Source organism: Panthera uncia (genome assembly GCF_023721935.1).
Source record: "Panthera uncia isolate 11264 chromosome B2 unlocalized genomic scaffold, Puncia_PCG_1.0 HiC_scaffold_24, whole genome shotgun sequence".
NCBI lineage: Eukaryota > Metazoa > Chordata > Mammalia > Carnivora > Felidae > Panthera > Panthera uncia.
In genome coordinates this window covers 36,370,840-36,393,109 of record NW_026057580.1, presented here as the reverse complement: position 1 = coordinate 36,393,109, position 22,270 = coordinate 36,370,840, and the positions used below count along the sequence as shown (strand labels likewise).

The window sequence follows — 22,270 nt, the reverse complement described above, 5'->3', positions numbered from 1 at the left end:
CAGCACTATTGCCAATAGCCAAAGTATGGAAAGAGCCCAAATGTCCATCGATGGACGAATGGATAAAGAGGATGTGGTATATATATACAATGGAGTATTGCTCGGCAATCAAAAAGACTGAAATCTTGCCATTTGCAACTACATGGATGGAAGTGAAATTAGAGAAAGACAAATATATGACTTCACTCATATGAGGACTTTAAGACAGAACAAATGAACACAAGGGAAGGGAAGCAAAAATAATATAAAAACAGGGAGAGGGACAAAACATGAGACTCTTAAATATGGAGAACAAACAGGGTTACTGGAGAGGTTGTGGGAGGCGGGGATGGGCTAAATGGGTAAGGGGCATTACGGAATCTACTCCTGAAATCACTGTTGCATTATATGCTAACTTGGATGTAAATTTAAAAAATAAAAATAAAAATACATAAATTAATTAAAACACACACACACACACACACACACACACACACAAAACCCCACAAAAAAACTAAATAGATCTGTAGCCAGAGTGACTTCAGGGCCCTTGATACTGTCTTAAGTATCTTCTTTGGCCTGAAGCTGACATGGGAGCTTCTCTCTTGATTGATACCAGAGATGTGAGTTAGCATTTCCAGGGACAAGCAAGGCTCTCTGGCCCACTCGTCTGCATTCATCTTCTTAGTCTACCTAGAAGGGTCGAGGTGTCTGAGTCAGCCAGCCAAAGGGCCCAGGTGGTCCTCCCACCCTAAACCCTATTACAACACAGAATTGAAGTACTGAAGAGGAAGAAGAGTGCCAGCACCATTCCAGTTTTTCTGTCAATTCTGACTTAAAAACAGGGAAACACTAGTCACGAGTTACTATGGATTATGTCTTCAGTGTTAAGAAATCGTGCCATAACAGTTTCATAAGAAAATACTGTATGATATGAAGTAACTACCTTTATTTTCCCTTTAACCAGGTTGCCAAAAACTTTTCCATATTGTGGATCAAAGGAAACTATGATCATTTCTGATCTATTTTACAAGATATTCATTGATGTTCAAAGATAATTACTGGTGAGGATTTCCTGGAGAAGTGTAGGAATCTTAGAAGTCAACTTTCGCCCTACATACTACATTTTTAAATGTTGGAAATCAACTGGCTAATTCTAGATGATTTTGTATAGTTTCAAATTTGAAGCCCTAAGAATTTGAGGGCTTTGAAATCGCCTCTTTATCCAAGCAAAAGACTACTAACTTTCAAAACAGGTTGAAACATAAGACTTTTACTTTGGTAACATTTAATGGACAAAGTCTTTATGAGTAAGCAAATCTGCAAGCTGAAGTTTTTTTTTCTGGTTTAGTTGTGGATCCACTATGATCTCTGTTTGATGAATACTCCCGTTACATTAATATGCTCACTGTATTAGAGCACCTAAGATGAAGAGTATAAATGAAGACTTTATAACTTTCTCAGATAAAGAAGCACAGTTATTATAATCTTTGCCCTCTTCATAAATTAATGATAAATCCATAATAACCTAAGGTTATTTTAACAGGTGCTGAAACCAAAATACAGTACTTATCTCCTCTCTCTGCTTGTACTATTTAAAAGTCTTCTATGAATACAAAGCTATAAGTGTCTTTCTTCCAGTTTGTCTGTCTCGCACAAGTATTGGTCAGTGTTGGGCAATTCATCCATAGCCGCCTGTCTCTGCTGAGTGGTCTTCACAAATCGGAGCAGATTGATGATGGCAGCAGGTGTCACTCCAGGTATACGACTAGCAGCCCCAATCTAAGAATTAAAACCATAAGAGATATATGTAAGTGCTGAATCACTAAATTCTACTCCTGAAACTACTACTACACTGTATGTTAACTAACTTAAATTTAAATAAAAACTTGGAAGAAAAAAAATAATAAAACCATAAGATAAACATAAGTGAGCTATGTCAAAATCAAATTTGTTTTGCTCCTAATAACAATCTGTATATTATAGTTTATAAAATATTTTAAAAACTATTATCTTAATGTATCTTCAAAATAACTATAAAGTAGGTAAAGGGAATGTGATTATTATTAATACCTTCATTTTACAAATTAGGGAAAATGAGGCTCAGAGAAGTTCAAGTGACTTGTCTAAGAGCACATGACTAATAGATGGTTAGACTACCTACATTTTATTTTCATTAAACTAATGTAACCTCCTCAGCCATGTGTTGGACAGCACCCTATAATCTCATTAATATTTCTGTGGTATATTTTTATAGTGAAATGTATGAATATTCACTCGAAGTGGTATAAAGACTAAATAATCTCATGTCAGTTCAGGTCAAGTTTGATACCAGGTTTGTCTATGACAAACACTTGTCAGAGCTTTTTGTATCCTAGAATTGTGGATAAGGGATGTGAACTCCAATGACCTGTTCTGTCCAATTGAACTTTCTGTGATAATGGAAATTTTCCATAACATTTGCACTGTAACAATGTACTGTCCAATACGGTAGCCACTAGCCATATGTGGCTACTGAGCACCTGAAACATGGTTAGTATGACTAAAGAGTTGAATTCTGAGTTTTATTTCATTTTAATTAATGTAAATGGTCACATTTAGCTAGTGGCTATCATATTGGGCAGTGCAGCCTATGACTACCCATAAAAACCCAAGATGAATAGGATATACAGAGTTATAAAATTTAAGGCCTATTTGCTTGGTTTCCATGATGACTATTGCTAAGAATACCATGTTTATATTGATGGAATCACTCCTCCCTTTAAAAATATTTCTTTTTAAAATTGTTTTACAGGTCATATTTTTCTTAAATGCCTTTTACTTTATGAATCACCACTAAAAAGAGCCACCGCCTATTAAACTATGATACACCATCCATTTTTAAGATACAACTCAGTTTCAGAAATGTTAAATGTGCATCTCAGAATCAATAAATATAGCACTGTCAGTGTAGACCCTGACGCGGGGCTCAAACTCACCAACTGTGAGATCATGACCTGCACCAAAATCAAGAGTCAGACACTTAACAGACTAAGCCACCCAGGCACCTCCTAAATATTTGTCATTAGAAGTCTAATACTGTATAGTATACAATAAAGTTTTTAATTTGTTCACAGATGTTTACACACACACACACACGCGCGCGCGCACACACACACTTAGGCTGAAGCATGGGGTGAGGGACCTCTTTGGCTCCCCTCTAACCTCCTAGTAAGCCAACACTATGGATCTCCTAGGGAGGATTCTGAGCGGTGATTTGAAAACCACTCACATGTATTATATTTTAACCTAATGTGGTTTCTTTTATGTCATGAGTTATGGGTTAGCACATGTTTGGGACTAGAGAATAATTTTAATCAACCTAATTCTTCTAGTTATTTATTTAGACTGTTTTTTCATCTCTCAAAAACATACCAACATCTGTCATACAAAGAAATGTCCTAAGAGGTTAGATTTTTTAATGATGAAATAAAGTATTAATTATGTGTATTAATTATGTGATCACTGTAAATCCAGGTTTAAAAAAAATTAAAGCACTAGTTCTTTATCCTATCCACTGCCTGGTTTCTTACCGTCTCTGGGCGACTGAAATGTAGCTTCTCTCGAACTTCATAAGACAAAGACACATCTCTGAGAGTCAAATAATCTAAGTCTTTTGGCAGTTGGAGAGCTTCTTCTTGCTGAACTTCCTTTATTTGTTGTTGCTGATGGAACAACACTGATTCATAAATGGCTGGTAAACAGAATTAATTATGTTATGATTTATGATACTCCTATTAACAACTTAGGTTTTTAATGTTTATTTATTTTTGAGAGAGAGTGTATGAGTGGGGAAAGGGTGGAGAGAGAGGAAGACACAGAATCCAAAGCAGGCTCCAGGCTCTGAGCTGTCAGCAGAGCCCGACTTGGGGCTTGAACTCATGAACCGTGAGATCATGACCTGAGCTGAAGTCGGACGCTCAACTGACTGAGCCACCAAGGTGCCCCAACAACTGTGTTTTTATAGCTTTTTACAATTTACAAAAAAACTTCTGCATCTCTCATTCAACACTTTTTCCAACACCACAAGGTAAGTGGGGTAAGCGTACTCTTTTCCAGATGAGGAAATTGAGGATAAATCAGAGGGAGTATCTTGCATAGCAACTACAACATTCCGTCTGGTAGTTTATTGCATGCCCTTTCATCTCAAAAATTTGGAAAATTAAGGGGCACCTACGTATCTCAGTCAGTAGAACATGTGACTCTATTTTTTTAGAGAGAGAGAGAGAGACTGGGAGAATCTTAAGCAGGCTCCACATCCAGCACAGAGTCCAACACAGGGCTCAATCTCACAACCTTGAAATCATGACCTGAGCCAAAATCAAGAGTCAGATGCTTAACTGAGCCACCCAGGTGTCCTGAGCATGTGACTCTTGATCTCAGGGTTGTGAGTTCAAGCCCCATGTTGGGTATAGAGATTATTTAAACATTAAAAGCAAAATCTGGAAAATTAAAAATAGAAGATACTGCTTTTCCACTCTGCAAATTTTCCCTCTCAGTGCAAACCCTCAATGGACTATGGCTTTGAATTTTGAGCCCTAAAGACAACCTGTTTCCCTAAGAAAATGGTTTTCAGAATTATGTCCATATCAAGCTGTAATTTTTAAAAGTGGGGTTTTTTACATGTAAAACAATTTAAGGTTTTTATTAAGAAATGACGTTGGATAATTTAGCAATTATTTTGTGAAGCATTCTGTTCTAAGAAAAATAAACTCAAAACCTGTTTCAAAATCTAAATTGAGGTGGTCATTCTATCCTGTAAGAAAACCGGCTTTCCCTAAGATGTTTTGATAATATCTGCTTCTATCACTTGATTAGCAGTCAGAAAAATCTCAGCTATGAGCCTGGCTCTATCAATGGACCTGACTATGGGTACATCATTATCCTTCTGGGCCTTAGCTTCTTTATCCACAAATTGTAAGGGCTGACCCAGATGCTTTGCCACTCACCAACTGTGTGATCTTAGGCAGGTTACCACTTATTTGTAAAATTAAGACAATAATGCTAATACCTATCCTTCACAGGACAATTCTTTTTCTTTCTTTTTTTTAACGTTTATTTTTGAGAGAGAGAGAGAGAGCGAGCATGAGTGGGGGGAGGTGCAGAGAGAGAGGGAGACACAGAATCCGAAGCAGGCTCCAGGCTCTGAGCTGTCAGCACAGAGCCCGACATGGGCTTGCAACCACAAGCTATGAGATCATGGACCTGAGCCAAAGGTGGATGCTTAACCCACTGAGCCACCCAGGCGCCCCCACAGGACAATTCTAAATACCAAACAAAATACTACATGTAAAGGGCTTAATACAACATCGTAATATGACAAGTTAGCACAAAAAACTGTCATACAAATATATTACTCATAAATAGACCTTACAGAGGATCATGGGATATAAGTGAGGGAATGTATATGTTAAAGGTATATTTACTTAAACTTTCAAATCTATATATAATAAAACATGAGAAAGAATACAAAGAAGAATCTGAAACTGATTTCTGCCATTACGAAACTTGCTATCTGGTACAGAGGGTCCATGTAGTGATTTGAGAACCACTGATATATCTTATATTTTAACCTAATGTTTCTATTGAGCCATGGATATAGAGTCTTTATATGTGCCAGAGTCTTTAAAAAACAAGGCAAAACAGTAGCTACTTCATGACTGAAGTCAGGGTTTTCTATGAACAAGTTAACGATAATTATTCTGGATTATTCTAACTCAAACCTGATGATTTATGGAACAAAGTTGCAAACCAAGTTTAAAATACAGAATTTAATCACCTGTCCCCAGGTGATAACATCCTGAATGTTCAATTAAGTAATTTTTACTTCATAGAGAAATCATGAAGTTGAAATAAAAGTACATTATTTTCACACATCAGTATACTACTAGTGTCTTGTCATTTGCAGTTTTGGTGAGTTTCCCATTGTTGCCAGACTTTGGTTAACTTGCATGGTGGGATGGTAGGTAGCACCTGGGTCATCCTATATGCACAGCCAAAACATAGCAAAGTGGTAGATCTCTCTGGAACTAAAAGAAAATGCCATCGATACAAGGAATGCAGCATTCTTACCACCTTGGCTGGTCCCCAAAGAATTTAAAGTGCTTTCCTATTTGAACAGTACGTCATTATCCACCTTTTCCTACCCTTCTCCCTCTTTCACTTCCCTGCCTTTTTCTCCACATAATTTTCCACCCCAGGGAAAAACATCTATCAAAACGCAGAAGCTGATGTTCTCAGTATTTTTATGTTTGAAATTTTTCATAATGTAAAACTTAAAAAAATACAGTGCAACTACCAAGTTATCTGTAGCTTTGATGGTCAGTATGAGAGCACGATATGTGTCATAATGTACAGGGGCAGGCTCTGATTTCTTTGCCTGATACAAAATAAGTATTTGTTAATGGTAGAGTATTCCAGTATATTATCAAAGCCAAAGACACTATTATTTTTCTCATTATTAGAATATCAGAGGGGAAAAATGTAAAAAGGAAGTTTAAGGGACACTTGAAATGTACTCACAAACTACCTAGGGATACTGTTAAAATGCAGATGTGCTGGGCGCCTCGGTGGCTCAGTCAGTTAAGCGTCTGACTCTTGGTTTCACCTCAGGTCAAGATCTCATGGTCATGAGTTTGAGCCCAGAGAATCCCTGCTTAGGATTCTCTCTTTCCCTCTCTCTGCCCCTCCCCTGCTCACTCTTTGTCTCTCTCTCAAAATAAATAAACTTAAAAAAAAATGCAAATGTGTTTACTCAATTAGGTCCTAGGTAGAGTGTGAGATTCTGTATTCCTAACAAGCTCCCCTGTGTTGCAGTGCTGCTAGGCTGGGAACGCCACTTTGACTAGCAGAGAGCCTAAGACTATGCTGGTTCTATGGTAACAATGCCTCCTCTTAGAGCTTTTTCTTAATGGAGCTGATTTCCATAAATTGCACAAATGGAAAAGAGAACACATAGGCATGTTAAGTAAAAAATTATTTTCTACCTTCTATTTTCAGTCTTTCAGCTAGTTCTCTACATGTAATGTACTTCTTCAAGGGCGCTGGAACAGCTGTGGCTAATAACTTCATGTCAACTTCCTCATACTTCAGAACATCTAGAGCTCTGCAAATACACAAAAGTTTCATTAAGATAGGAGTCCCCCCCCCCCCAAAAAAATAGGGGTCCATATCATGTAAGCCAGATTAAGAACAAGATCCCTTGGAAATAATGCCAAATCTCTGAATTAATACTATTTTCAAAAGATACTCTGGGGTGCCTTGGTGGCTTAATGGGTAAGCGTTGACTTTGGCTCAGGTCATCTCACAGCTTGTGGGTTTGAGCCCCACATCAGGCTCTGTGCTGACAGCTCAGAGCCTGAAGCCCACTTTCAATTCTGTGTCTCCCTCTTTATCTGCCCCTCCCCTGCTCATGTTCTGTCTCTGTCTCTCAAAAATAAACATTAAAAAAAATTTAATAGTAAAAAAGATACTCCTAATTCTTTCCAAGTACAGTCACCAAATGCAGTGACATCTGCAACACAGTAGGACCTCAGTAAGACTAGTGTGCATTCTCCCCAGTTCTCTTCTTTATCATGAGAAATAAGTTGTTGGTAAAGATTGCAATCCTATCATCCATTTGTCCTCCCTTTCTTGTAAAGACAAAATATCCTCTGATAGCAAGGATTTGACTGAATTCTCTAAGAATTTGTGTCCTGTGAGTCATCATCTTGCATGCCCGAAATCAGCTGAAGACCTCTTTCTTGCTTTTGCAGAACTCTCCAAGTAAGAACAAAAGGCCCTGTGTGTATGTTTTAGTCTCTCCAAATAAACTGATGACAAAATGATGGTCAAGGGCTTTTCTAATAAATAAGGGTTCCTAAGTATTCTTCCAGTTGGGTATATTCTAATTTTGTATAATCTCCATTTCAATTTCTACCGATTAGGAACTTTAGGCAGCTAATTCTCAGTTCTACTTTCACTATGAGCCCTGGATAGACTAAGTCCTCCTGGGCCAAAGCAAGGGGAGAGGAGAGCGATATATGCAGCTAACAGAGATGACTACTAAAGTTCCCAGGCATCTTTCATAGCTCACCAAGAGAACATGCCTAAGGATAAATGCTGACAGGTATTTCAGGTGAGATTTGCAATAACTTCATTCATCGACACTTATTAAGATCCAACTAGAGAGAGAAACTTCAGGTATGTTTCATCTCCAGAAGTTCTGGTGTTCCTTAGGCCAATTTAATCCCTTTTATACTGATCTCAGATTCCTTCTTGGTATCACCCACCCCCATCTCCTTGCCCTCCCTTAACATGGTGTGAACTAGACCAATTGTTGCTCTGTTAATTATTACTGACTTCATTTACGTGGCTTTTTGGTTATAATTCATTTAAACGGTTATTGCCAGGGCAATTAAAAGCAGTACATAATGAGTTCCATTGTTGCCAAGACCTTAGTTCTGCTTGGTTGAACTATGACACTGCCCTAGGCTGACCTCATTCCTGTGCTCCCAAGACTGCAAAATTTTCTGCAGTTTACTTCTCATTTTGTTTGGTTCTCACCAGATTCACCGATCTGTACAATTTCCCTACATTTACTGTCTTAATTCATTTTGCTTCTATTTACTAATTTTGATCTTCCCTCCAATAGATTGCATCTTTGATAAATTCTGTCCATCTCAAACCAATTAAATTATCAAGTCAACAAAAAGTCAGATCTGTCCATCCAAGGGTCCCAAGTCTTCCGAGGCCTCCCAGCCAACCTTCTTTACTGTTTATTCTATTGCCACAGTCATGCATTATCACCCTTTGCGGATGGATGCTTGACTCATTTCTTCCTCAGATGGCCTGCTCTAGGAATGTCCAGAAATTCTGGGCAGCTCTGCTGTGCTCCCAGAGACAAATTAGGTCAATTAATTACAGAGGCCTCATCTCATAAGCTACCATGAAACCATAAAACCCTAAGCTCCCAAAGGAAAACAGCTGAATTGTCTTTTAAACTACAGAACATACTGGAACACACCTAATGACTAACCAAAAAAAGCATTATCTTGGAATCTAGCAGGATGGTGATCTCAAAGAATAGCCCTTGACTGTCCAACTTAATATTTTTTTCAAAAAATAATTTATTTACAAGCCTTGGAGCTGTTCTCAGGTCCAACCTTTAAGACCTGCTTTGAATCAAACGTAAGCCTCAAGAGTTCAGAGCTCTGACACAGAAAGGACAAGTTATCACACCTCAACAGAATGTAAGAGACACTCTGACACATCAGTGTATTTCCCTATAATCCTGGCAGGAAATGTGTGTGTAGTTATTTGTGTATCTCTTCAAAGTCTGGTTCAACTTGTGTTTAGCACAGAGCCTAGCATGTACACAGTAAGTGCAATAAGTGTATTTTGACCAATTTTCTATCTCTCTAGCTTTATATATCTAGGCATTGATAAACTGAGTTCATTTAGGGAGGCTGAATGCTAGACTAAATATTCTGCTGAAATCAAATGGTGGGGGGGCAGGGGACGCCTGGGTAGCTCAGTTGGTTACGAGTCCGACTTTGGCTCAGGTCATGATCTCAAAGTTTGTGGTCCGAGCCCCATGTCAGACTCTGTGCTGACAGCTCAGATTCTGTGTCTCCCTCTGTCTCTGCCCCTCCTCCACTGACACTCTGTCTCTGTCTCTCAAAAATAAATAAACATTAAAAAAAATTAAAACAAAAAGCAAATGTGGGGACTGAGACCCTAGTTTCTCCTGAAGGGAAAGATAACCTGAATTAAAAAGAAAAGCATTTGGCTAAATTATTGTTTTTTTAATCACCTTAATAAAATGGCTACTCTTGGGATTAGTTTGGTGAAGATGTAAAATTGATAGCCTTTTCATTCATATTTTTATTCATCGATTAGCATTTTAGACTGTGTTAGAAACACTCTGCTTGCAATGTTACCTCAATACACATTGGTCACGTTTAATGCAAATTCTAATTATATAAGTTTGAAATAGTGCAACATTTGTCAAAAAAAAGCATGATGTTATATATTTGTTGCACAAAATCTAAAATAATGTGAACCTTCCTAAATTTAAACAAACACCTGAAATACCAAGTGGATTATAAACGATGTTTATACAACTGCCATCTCCCAGTGCCACTTAGCTGGTAAATAAATCTATCCACCATCTTCATTTGTCAATCAGGCTGTCGTTCCTGTGACTAAGATTCCCTAGTTTGGGTGACTACTATGCAGGTTCTTTAATACTTATCATCACTATAATTAAAAATCTGCTTAATATCCTCTATTATCCACCAGTGCTCTGGGAAATTCCTGTGAAAATGAAAACCGGGGAACAGAAGTTATAAATGATAAGACACCATGATGAGATGAAAGCCAAACACGGACACGTTATGCCAGGCTGTTAATCAACGTGAGAGCACTAGAAGATTAGAGATAATAAAAAGCAGCATTAAAATAGGTATACCTTTAAGTTCACAAAATCCCTCACAAGGAAAACAAACTTAAAAAAAAAAAAAAAAAAGGAAAAGTATATTGGACTCATAACTGCAAGATAATGCCACCATATTTGCTTCTGAGCTACAATGATTTTACATTTCTGCCTTCTGGGAACCTCCCCACCTGAATTAGCATACATTTTTTTTTTTTTACTAAAAAAAGTTTTTTTTAATGTTTATTTTTGAGAGAGAGAGAGACAGCGCGAGCAGGAGAAGGGCAGAGAGAGAGGGAGACACAGGATCTGAAACAGGCTCCAGGCTCTGAGCTGTCAGCATAGAGTCCAATGTGGGGCTCGAACCCACAGACTGTGAGATCATGACCTGAGCAGAAGTTGGACACCTAACCAACTCAGCCACCCAGGTGCCCTAGCATACATTTTTTTTAATGGAAAAATCTGTGTAAGGTCGTTAGAAATGTATCTATGAAGCAAAAGCTCTATATTAATGTCCTTTAGACTCAGAGTCCATATAACCAAAATGATGAAAGGACAAAAAAATCCCCCTAAAATGTAGCATGGGATTGTTCAAGTGAGTCTACAGAATTTAAAATACTCCACTTGGAATGCAAGCTGGTGCAGTCACCCTGGAAAACAGTATGGAGGTTCCTCAAAAAACTAAAAATAGAACTACCCTACAACCCAGCAATTGTACTACTAGGCATTTATCCATGGGATACAGGTGTGCTGTTTCGAAGGGACACATGCACCCCCATGTTTATAACAGCACTATCAACAATAGCCAAAGTAGTGGAAAGAGCCCAAATGTCCATCGATGGATGAATGGATAAAGAATATGTGGTATATATATACAATAGAGTATCACTCGGCAATCAAAAAGAATGAAATCTTGCCATTTGCAACTATGTGGATGGAACTGGAGGGTATTATGCTAAGTGAAATTAGTCAGAGAAAGACAAAAATCGTATGACTTCACTCATATGAGGACTTTAAGAGACAAAACAGATGAACATAAAGGAAGGGAAACAAAAATAATATAAAAACAGGGAGGGGGACAAAACAGAAGAGACTCATAAATATGGAGAATAAACTGAGGGTTCCTGGAGGGGTTGTGGGAGGGGGGATGGGCTAAATGGGTAAGGGGCACTAAGGAATCTACTCCTGAAATCATTGTTGCACTATATGCTAACTAATTTGGATGTAAATTAAAAAAAATAAAAAATAAAATTAAAAAAAATAATAATAAAATACTCTGCTTAATCAGAGGTTTCTAATTGTTCCATACTTATAGAAGAATGCAGATTAACTATATTTCTTGGTGTGTACCCTCTAAATCTTAGGAAAGCCAGAACTCAATGGGAACGATTAGAAATATTATATTAAAAATGAAAAAAATAATTTAGAATCATACATATTTTTAATACTGAATAAAGAGATAAGTTACATCTAAATGATTCTGAGAAGCCATGTTCATTAAAATGTTCATTTAAAATAGGGAATCCACAGGTAATGTTTCTCTGAAACAATCTCACTTTTCTGTTAAAAGTAAGAAAAGTCTGTATTAAAAGTGCATACCTGAGAGGCAGACTTTTACCAATACTTATAGAAGCCTCTGGAATTAACTTTTTCCATTTAGAACTTGAAAACTCAATGGATTTTAGCACAGAAATGCCTTCTTCCAAAGAAGACTTCATCCAAGAAGCTCTTTCATATCGTTGTTGGGACACACAGCCAACTTCCTTATACCCTAAAAGAAGGGGAAAGAATATAATGAGAGAGGTTTTACAGAAGAGTAAATATGGTTGCAGGACTCAGTGAAGAGATACCTCGGAACGTGAGCCTGCTGTCGGCGTTATCAGGGCGCAGTGACAAACGGAACTCTGCTCGGCTCGTGAACATGCGGTATGGTTCGTTGGTACCCAGTGTGGTGAGGTCATCAATCAAGACTCCTATATAGCCTTCTGTTCGGCTAACGACAAAAGGAGGCTTGCGTTTGACCCGAAGACTTGCATTGATTCCAGCTATCACACCCTACAAGAGGACTGAAATGTTTAAAAGGCCATTATGAACTGAACAACGAGCTACGCTATTCAGAACACTATCTGGAAAAAACAGCACAGGATAGTAAGAAAGCAAGCACTGCCCTGAAGCGATAGAATAGAGAAAGAAAATGTGATCCTTATTCAAAACCAGAATACAGGTAATGTACCACTTTAGAATGCTATATTTCATTGTTTTCAAAAATATTTAACATTCCTGATAAGCCTCAGGTGGGCTAATATATTGTTTTAAATCCACCCATAAAGCTCTTCTAGCCTTTTCCCACTTACAAGTAAAAATAACATAACTTCTCACTTAAAAGGAATATGTTAATTTTCAATAATGTTATGTAAGAAGAACTAAATTTTGTTTATAAAAAAATTTCAGGGGCGGTTGCAGCGTGCGTGTCAGTACAGCGTGCGACTCTTGATCTCAGGGATGTAAGTTCAAGCCCCAGGTTGTAGAGATTAGTCAAAAATAAAACCTTTAAAAACAAAGTCAGAAAAAATGTAATCAAATATGGTATCAGACCTAGGAGCTCAAAATGAGAATTAAAACCAAAAGTTTTTGGCACAGCATAAGGAATACAGTCAATGATATTGTAACAGCTATGTAATGGGACAGCTGGTAGCTACATTTGTGGTGAACACAGCATAACGTATAAACCTATCAAATCATTCAGTTGTACATTTGAACTAATGTAACATTTGTGTCAACCGTACTCAAATAAAAAATTAAACAAAAACAAAAAACAAAACCCACAAGTGTTTTCAAAATAGTAGCCATCCCTGTATACCCTGAAACAGAAATAAGTCTTCAACTACAATGTATGAGTTGTATAAGATCTATATAGTTATCATAACAGACGTTTAAAGGAGAAACACCAGTTAAATAGTCCTTTTGTGTTTATAACAATATTTGAACAACGTCTTACTTGAGCTGCAGCTTCCTCATAACCAGTAGTGCCATTTATCTGGCCAGCAAAGAAGAGCCGTTGCACCAAATGAGTCTCAAGAGAAGGAGTGATCTGACGGGGGTCTAAATAATCATACTGAACACCATAACCTGACCAAAGAATAAATGATATAAAGTAAGTAAAAACAGAGCTGGATTTGCCTCAAAGTAGAGGTGCAAAGATGATCACTAAATGCTCTTGAAAAACAAAGAATATATTTTAAATGCATAGGTGTTGGGCTTTGTCTTCTGAGGCTCTAAGCAACCATGACTATAGCTAAGACCTCTTCAGTATCTACTAATGTGATGCTGAGTTGATACTGAAGGGCAGCTGTGATTCTCTTTACCTGGCTGAGTCATTTTAGCTTTCTCCAAGCCTTTGATGCACGTGATCATTTTCTCCTGTAATTCAGCTGGTAGCGTCACAGATAACCCTTGGGGGTAGATGAGGTCAGAATCCATTCCTTCAGGTTCCAACCAAACCTGATGAAGACGGTTTGGAAAACGCAAAACCTTTGATTCAATGGATGGACAGTATCTAGAACAAGACAATGAAATTCAAAAATTTAATGAAGCAAACAAAAGAAGGTTGATGTCACTCCTTAAAGTAATGTTCTGTCCTTACCGGGGTCCTCTTGTAGTTTCCTTAATGTGACTATTAAGGTGAAGGTTCTCAAGGACAATCTCATCCACTTTAGGGTTGGTGTGAGTCAAGTAACATGGCAGCTGATCTTCTGGCTAAAATATAGGAAGTACTTAAAACACTGTTTTGCTTCTTTACGAGTTTATCTTTTCCTTAAATAAATTACACACATGATATGCACTTAATTTTACAAACATTAAACCTATGCATAATGCTGAGCACTACTTAGGGAGTATTCTTGCCAAAAAACCCCCAAAAGGTGAACCTAAATTTAAACAAGCCTCCAAATCTACCAGTTTACAGGAAATATAGAAGACAGAAGAACCTATTTAAGGTACCAGAAGGATGAAATCAGAGAAATCCAGAATGTGGGAAATTCTAGAGAACAGATGGCTCAGTTTCTTCCACATATAAATGTGAAGAAAAAAAAAAAAAAAACTGGGGGAAACTGTTATAAGGCATATCATCCAACTCAGTGTATGGTCCTTATTTGGTCCTTGTTTGATAGGTATGATAATGGTATTGTGGTTGGTTTTTACAAAGTTCTCATCTGTTAAAAACATATACCAAAGTATTTATAAGTGATATCTGGGACCAAAGCTTTAAAACCTAGTAAGAGGAAAAGTGTTAAAGAAAGATGAAACAAGAATGCCAGAAAATGTTACTTGTTGAAGCTGACTGATGGACACAGAAATTATACTGTTTTTTTTACTTTCTATAAACTTGAAAATTTATAATAAACAGATTAAGTGTGTGTGTGTGTATGTATATATATATATATATGTATATATATATATATATATATATATATATTTATACTAAGAAAGTTGCATCACAATTTACATTTTACCAAAGCAAAAATGTAAGTGACTTGCTCAAGACAGTGGAATATTTGGAGCCACTTATTAATAAAACACTTACCAGAAACTAGGACCATCAATTATTAGTCCTCAATTCTAAATACACAATGTTTTTTTAATTCCAAAGATAGGCAAAAAGTATCCTGTACTCTTCAAAAATACCAGTATCATGAAAAACTGAGGAACTGTTCCAGATAAAGAGAAATGACAATTAAATGTAATACGTGATCCTGGATTGGAAAAAAAGGGTTGCTATAAAGAAGAATATTGGGATAATCAGCAAAATCTGACTATGAACTTTATATTAGATAACAGCAATGTATCAAGGTTAAATTCCCCAAATTTCATTACTACAATGAGGTTATATAAGAGCATGTAATTGTGCTTAGTTGAAATACATACTGAAGTATTTAGAAGTAAAGAGTCATGATCTCTGCAACTTACCCTCAAATGTTTTGGGGAAAAAAAAGAATAAGAATAAACGTGTGTAAGGTACCTGGGTGGCTTAGTCAGTTAAGCATTTGACTCTTGGTTTTGGCTCAGGTCATGATCTCATGGTTTGTGAGTTTGAGGCCTGCATCAGGCTCTGCACAGAGAGCAGAGAGCTTACTTGGGATTTCTCTCTCTCTCTTCCTCTCTCTGCCCCTCCCTGCACGTACGCACATGCACTCTCTCTCTCTCTCAAATTTAAAAAAAGAATAAATGTGTATATTACTGTTTTATAGATTAAATATATGTATCTATATATTTCTGTATATAGAAAGATAAATATGGTAAAATATTAACAATGGGTGAATTTCAGTGGTTTACAGGAGTTTGTTTTAATGGTCTTGCAATTTTTACATAGGTCTGAAAGTGTTTCAAAAAATTTTAAATAGGCAAAATTATTGAAGAGATGAAACTTAACAACTTATTGGGAAACACCCAGTTAGCCAAATTAGCTAATCCTTTTAAAGATCATTATTTTGCACCCCAAGTAATAGTGATATAAAGTGAATTGCGAAGAGTAGAAAGAAGGAAAGGAAGAAGAGAGAAAGAAGGAGGGAGGGATGGAAGGAAGGAAGGAAGGGAGGGAGGAAGGGAGGGACAGAGGGAAGAGGGAAGAAAGAAAGGAAGGAAGGGAAGGGAAGTGAGGAAGGGAGGGAGGGAGGAGGGAAGGTGGAAGAAAGGGAAGAAGGAAGGAAGGGCTATATCCTGCTGTGAATGGCCACTGTCAGCTGTAAAGTTAGATTTTCTTAAATTATCTTACCTTAATCCACACTGTCTCACTGATAAAACTGAATGGTATGGATGGATTATCTGGTGTCTGCTTGTTTAGAATGCTGAAATTAATGGACTCTTTGGCAATTCGGGGTGGAGTCCCAGTCTTCAGTCTTCCCACCACAAACCCCAACTTCTCCAGAGTGTGAGCCAACCCTATGGAAGGCTGATCCCCTAAACGTCCTGCTGGATGCATTTCTAATCCAATTACAATCACGCCTCTCAAGAACGTCCCAGTAGTCAGAACCACACACTCTGCATGTACTGTGCTTCCATCCGCTAAAGGTTAAGAAAGAGTAAAAAGTGTGCCTGTTATCAAGGATCAAATTGGAACGTGACTATTTTAAATTAGAATTACAGGGAGGGGCTCCTGGGTGGCTCATAGGTTAAGTGTCAGACTCTTGATTTCCACTCAGGCCATGCATGATCTCATGGCATGGGATCTTGGGGATTGAGACCCTCAAGGGGCTCAATGCTGAGCCCAGAGTCCTCCCTCTCTGCTCCTCCCCCACTCATGCACACACTCATGCACACACTCGTGCGAGCATGTGCATGCTGTCTCTCTCTCAAAATAAACAAACATAAAAAAAAAGAACTACAGGGACTCCTGGGTGGATCAGTTAGTTGAGTGTCCAACTCTTGGTTTTGGCTCAGGGTACAATCTTGCAGTTTGTGGGTTTGAACCCCACATAGGGTTTCCAGCTGATGGTGTGGAGCCTGCTTGGGGCTCTTTCACCTCTCTCTGCCCCTCCCCCACTCATGGGACTGAAGTCCTGAGGAACATGGGATGATGTAACACAGCAAAGTAGTAAAAAGAAGGCTCAAAATGACATTTGTGCAGAAGGCCCAGAGAGCAATTGCCCTGATTATAGCAGATGGGTTGTAGGGAGCTGGGGAAGTTGATGTCTCTGGGAGGGAAGAATCAAAGAAAAAACAGAATTGATAGATTACTTGACGATTGAGAAATGACAGTTTTTTCCTAATGAAAAAGCTGAACAAGTACACAATTAAAATAAGCAAATAAAAAATAAAGCAAATATTAATCCAAAGCAAAGCAAAGAGGTATATGAAAGGAAACAAACATAATACACTACTTAGCTCTACAATGAATATTTAAAAAATCATAACAATATAAACATACTATCAACCAAAATTTATGGCATAACTAATTAGAAGGATTGAGGGAAGGAAAATAGGGGATTAAAGAGAACTGCTATAAAAAAGGTTAATAGATAACATCTAATACTGATAATTTAGGGAGTACAAATATAAGAATACTATTTAGAAATATGTAAATACATAGAAACGAAACTGCAGTAGTTAATCTGTAAAGGGAGATAATTATAGAGATAATTGTTTTTCCATACAAACTTTTAAATTCAATTTGATTTTTGTAAAAATTATGTGTATGTATTATCTTAATGAAAAATTAATTTATAACTTCTGGGGCACCTGGGTGGCTCAGCTGGTTAAGCGTCTGACTTTGGCTTAGGTCATGATCTTGTGGTCTGTGGGTTCGAGCCCCATATTGGGCTCTGTGCTGACAGCTCAGAGCCTGGAGCCTGCTTCAGATTCTGTGTCTTCCTTCCTCTCTGCCCCTCCCCTGTTCACACTATCTCTCTCCCTCTCAAAAATAAATAAACATTAAAAAATATTTTAAGAAATTTGTAACTCCTTTAAGTAAAAAACATAAGTATAGTAACATTGTAAAATACAAATGAAAAAAACTTAAAGCAAGAAGTAGGAAAAATAGAGGCACTTGGCTGGCTCAGTTGATAAACGTGTGGCTCTTGATCTTCAGGTTGTGAGTTCGAGCCCCACGTTGGATGTAGAGATTACTTAAAAATAAAATCTTTAAAAATAAAAAAAAAAAGAACTAGGAAAAATAAAAATTACAACAGAAGGACCAGGAGAAAAACACATGTATGTAGGCTATAAAGTCTTACTAAGATGGTATAAATGAGCCCAGAATTTGACTAAGCTTCATGAAGGTCAAGATGAAAGGAGGAATATAATTTTTTATACAGTTTTCCTCTAGGAAAATATAATAATTTCCTAGAATAAGCAAAACATCTCCATGCTCTGCTCTAAACTTGTTTTTTCACATGGAGTTTGACACTGTTATTATCATCTATCACCAGTACAAACCTAAAACCACGCCACTGACACGGCATTTCCCAGTGTACTCAGGCTCTGGTTCTGTAAGAATAAGATCTTCTACAGCTCCCTCCTGAACAGTAAGCAGCGGTGTATTTAGGATTTCTTTCTGTCAAAAGAGAATGCAAGTTGAAGCATAACAGTTAAATAATCACTACAGTCTCTCCTGTTTTGATGCCCCATTCTCACCTGCATGTTCTGCTTATAGAGTTTCCTATCAATTTGAGCTCTCAAACCCCAAACAGCTGGTCCCTTACGCCGGTTTAATACTTTGTAATGTACACCAGACTGGTCACAGATTCTAGAACAAAGCCCATCCAAGGCATCAACTTCCCTCATTAAGTGCCCTTTGCCAATGCCACCAAAGGAAGGATTACAGGACATCTGACCTAAAGAGAACAGACAAAATAAATATATGAACATGTGTACATAGTGAGTTTAATAGAGAAACGTCTGTACAAGTGACTAGAATCATCTGATAGATTAAAAAAAAAACCAACAACCCTGAAACAAACACTAGAAAGGAACTTAGAAAATCCCAATGGGATGCAAGAGTTATTCAGGGCATCCTGGAAGACAAACCATTGACTATAGTTTCTTTTAAATATTTTCCTTGACACATTTTTACTAGTTCATTAGGTTGCCTTTTCCTTTAAAATGTGGTTTTGAAATCCTCACTTCATGAAACCTTCCCAAATCCAGCATACTTTTAAGAAGTCCCTTGGCACTAATTCCCTGTTATAATGAATTATGTCTTCCATAAATGCCATCTGCTGTTTCCTTTTTGCTTATTTTGCAGAAATGATTAAATTATATGAGCTTCCTGAAAGTAGAAACCATACTTTAATCCTTCCCCTTAAATTCCCCTAGTCTGATTTGCAAGTCTAAACTCATGAGGTTTCCTCAAAGGTTTTTAGGGGAGGTGGAGGAGTAGGGAAGTGATCTCAACATCTGTAGGTCTATTGAAGCCACCACCAAGCCGTCTACAAGTTTTTATAGTCTCCATAAGCAGGCTGAATAGCGCTGTGATTAGGAGTATGGGTCAGGAATGAGTGAAAGGGATCTGGCTCAGTTCCTAGATCTACCACTTATAAGCTCTGTCATTTTGGGGGCGCCTGAGTGGCTCAGTTGGTTAAGTGTCCAACTTCGGCCCAGGTCATGATCTTGCAGTCTGTGAGTTTGAGCCCAGCATTGGGCTCTGTGCCAATTTTTGGATTCTGTCTCCCTCTGTCTCTGCCTCTCTCGCTCTCACAGTCTGTTATCTCTCTCTCTCAAAAATAAATAAACACTATACGCTCTGTCATTTTGGCAAGTTATCTAATTTTCTCTACCTCAGTTCCCTCCTGTAAAAAAGAGATGATAGCTACAGTAGATTATTTCCCCCCTTCGATTCACAATTTTATTTAGGTAAACACTCTGCTATGAGGCTTTGTACTCAGGGAGTGTGACCTAAACTCAGTAGGAATAAATCTTTAATGATCTAAGTAATCCTGTTTCTACTTGCCAGTGTTTGGGTTAAGAGTGGGAAATAAGTCACGAGGGATGAACTATTGGGGATGAAGTCTCTAGAAATGGGATTTATTTTCCTCTTTAAAGAGATACAGGAGTAGCGGAGGGTGCCTGAGTGACTCAGCTGGTTGAGCGTCTCACTCTTGATTTTGGCTCAGGTCACGATCCCAGGGACGTGGGATCAAGCCCCGTGTTGGGCTCCACACTGAGTGTGGAGTCTGCTTGAGATTCTCTCTCTCCCTCTCTCTCTCTCTCTCTCTCTCTCTCTCTCTCCCTGTGCCCCTCTCCCCAGCTCACACTCTCTCTCTACAATAAAAAAAGGGGTGCCTGGGTGGTTCAGTTGGTTAAGCGTCTGACTTTGGCTCAGGTGATAATCTCACCGTTAGTGACTTTGAGCCCTACATGGGGCTCATTGCTGTCAGCAAAAAGCCCGTTTCAGATCCTCTGTCTCCCTCTCTATCGCTCTCAAAAAAAACCACTTTAAAATAAATAAATGAGGGGTGCCTGGGTGGCTCAGTTGGTTAAGCGTCCAACTTCAGCTCAGGTCATGATCTCACAGGTCATGAGGTCAAACCCGCATCGGGCTCTGTGCTGACAGCTCAGAGCCTGAAGCTTGCTTCAGATTCTGTCTCCCTCTCTCTCTGTTTCTCTCCCGCTCGAACTCTCTCTCACTTTCAAAAATAAAGATTAAAAAAAAAAAAAAGAATAAACAGGCGCACAAGAGCACAAGACTTTTCCGTTGTGAAATGCAAAAATAGTTTTCCAAAAAGTATTATTTCCAGGTTAGTAGAAAATAAAAGACTTTCTGCCTCTAACTTCATTATTGGCAGATATGACTAAATCACATCACGACAATTCTTGTACTCTGCATTCTTACATCAGTTGAACCTTCTAAGTCAAAGCTATCTTTCTGAGGCCAAGTAGAAATATTTAAGATGCTCCACTATATTAAATTACCTTAAAAATGAGATTTTGATTTAAAGACAGATTTGCGATCCACTAAGCTCATCTATAAGAATTATTATCTCTGAAATGTATTTATTTAAAAAGAAAACGGATTGTATTGTATTGGTGAAATAATATGAATATGGGTTTGGATAAGAATCCCTTTATCCCTCACAGAACTACATTACTCATATTTCATGGTCATCTTAGTTCAATAATACTTTTCATTAGAGTTTTGAATTATTATTGAAAGGCAGTATCCAGTCTTTATTTTTTTTAAATGTAAACAACACTGAAATATATCATAAGCAAAGTATAATCTTTTGGGTAATCTTATCAACCCTCTCTAAAAGAATCACTGTTAACAGTGTATGTTTCTCCCCACTTAGCAGCTGAATGGTAATTTTTAAAAAGTACTTCAGTATACAAATATGTGATTTATTCACAATTTTTGCAAAACACAATTAATATTTCAAGTACTGTTCACTCTTAAGCAAAATGCAGGAGGTAAAAATAGGCACGCATAATTTACAGAATGATGTTTTAGCTAGCATCTATTATGGTGCTAGAGAGAGGTCTTGCTTTAAATTATAGCTGTCCACCCATTGCCTCTTAAGTGTGAAAAAAACACTGCTAGTTCCTGAGCACAAAATTAGAGGACCAACCCCTAGCAGAGATATAGAATGCAATAAAAAGGATCATCCTTCTTCAAAAGGGCTTCAGAAAATCTCGGGAAAAACACAACTGTCGTTTAATAAGTAATTCCTAATAAATGTTAATTCACTCTTTTCCCAAAGCCACAAGCTAGCAAAAGGTAAATGGCAACAAGGAAATAAGAAGCTATCAGCTTGTATTCTCAAATTTCCCCCCTTTCCCAAGGCACGGCCCCCAACTCCACCTCCACCAACTAACTACTTCGGTGAGCAGCAGCGCAATCCGTGGTCCAAAGAACAGCCCAGTCCAGGGTTCTGGGAAACTCAAATCAGGATAAAACCACAGATACTAGCTCTGAGAGAGGGAACAGTCTGCCCATCCGGGAAAGGGTGAAGGGGCATATTGGAAGCTTGCGTCCTGGGCCAACCTCCACTCTACCCGCGCTCCTCACCGATCGTGTCCACGCGGTGGGTGAGTAGCAGGGTCCGGGAGCCGCAACGAGCAGCGGCGGCGGCTGCCTCGGTCCCGGCATGTCCTCCGCCGATGACTATCACGTCAAACTTCGTAGCCAAGGGCGCCGCGCTGTCACCGCTGAACCGGGCCAACGTAAGGCGCTTTTTGGTGAGGGAGGCCGCGACCCAGAGACCGCAATTTCGGAGAGAAAACATGGCTGGAGAAAGGCCGAGTGTGACTCTAAACCTGACCCGAGCTAGGCGCAAAAATTTAGGGTACGAGGGAAAGTCTGCAGGACGCAGCCATCTTTGTTCTGATGTCAGAGCGTCGCAGTCCACG

General features: G+C 38.2%; 1 protein-coding gene across 2 annotated transcripts; it reads right to left on the bottom strand.

Moving 5' to 3' along the window:
• Positions 1–911: 911 nt before the first annotated feature.
• Positions 912–22,270, bottom strand: MTO1 (mitochondrial tRNA translation optimization 1). 2 transcript variants are annotated; one of them, XM_049653901.1, is made up of 12 exons: positions 21,930–22,266; positions 18,560–18,759; positions 18,362–18,479; positions 16,203–16,492; positions 14,076–14,188; positions 13,798–13,988; positions 13,431–13,561; positions 12,283–12,487; positions 12,032–12,203; positions 7,005–7,123; positions 3,552–3,712; positions 912–1,761 (listed from the first exon to the last, which is right to left on the bottom strand). In XM_049653901.1, exons 1-12 carry the CDS (start codon positions 22,144–22,146, stop codon positions 1,600–1,602), a joined length of 2,079 nt encoding a protein of 692 aa, XP_049509858.1. In that variant the 5' UTR covers positions 22,147–22,266; the 3' UTR covers positions 912–1,599. The 2 variants fall into 2 exon arrangements, with proteins under 2 accessions (XP_049509858.1, XP_049509859.1); XM_049653902.1 differs by having other exon boundaries at positions 1,667–1,761; positions 3,552–3,683; positions 21,930–22,270.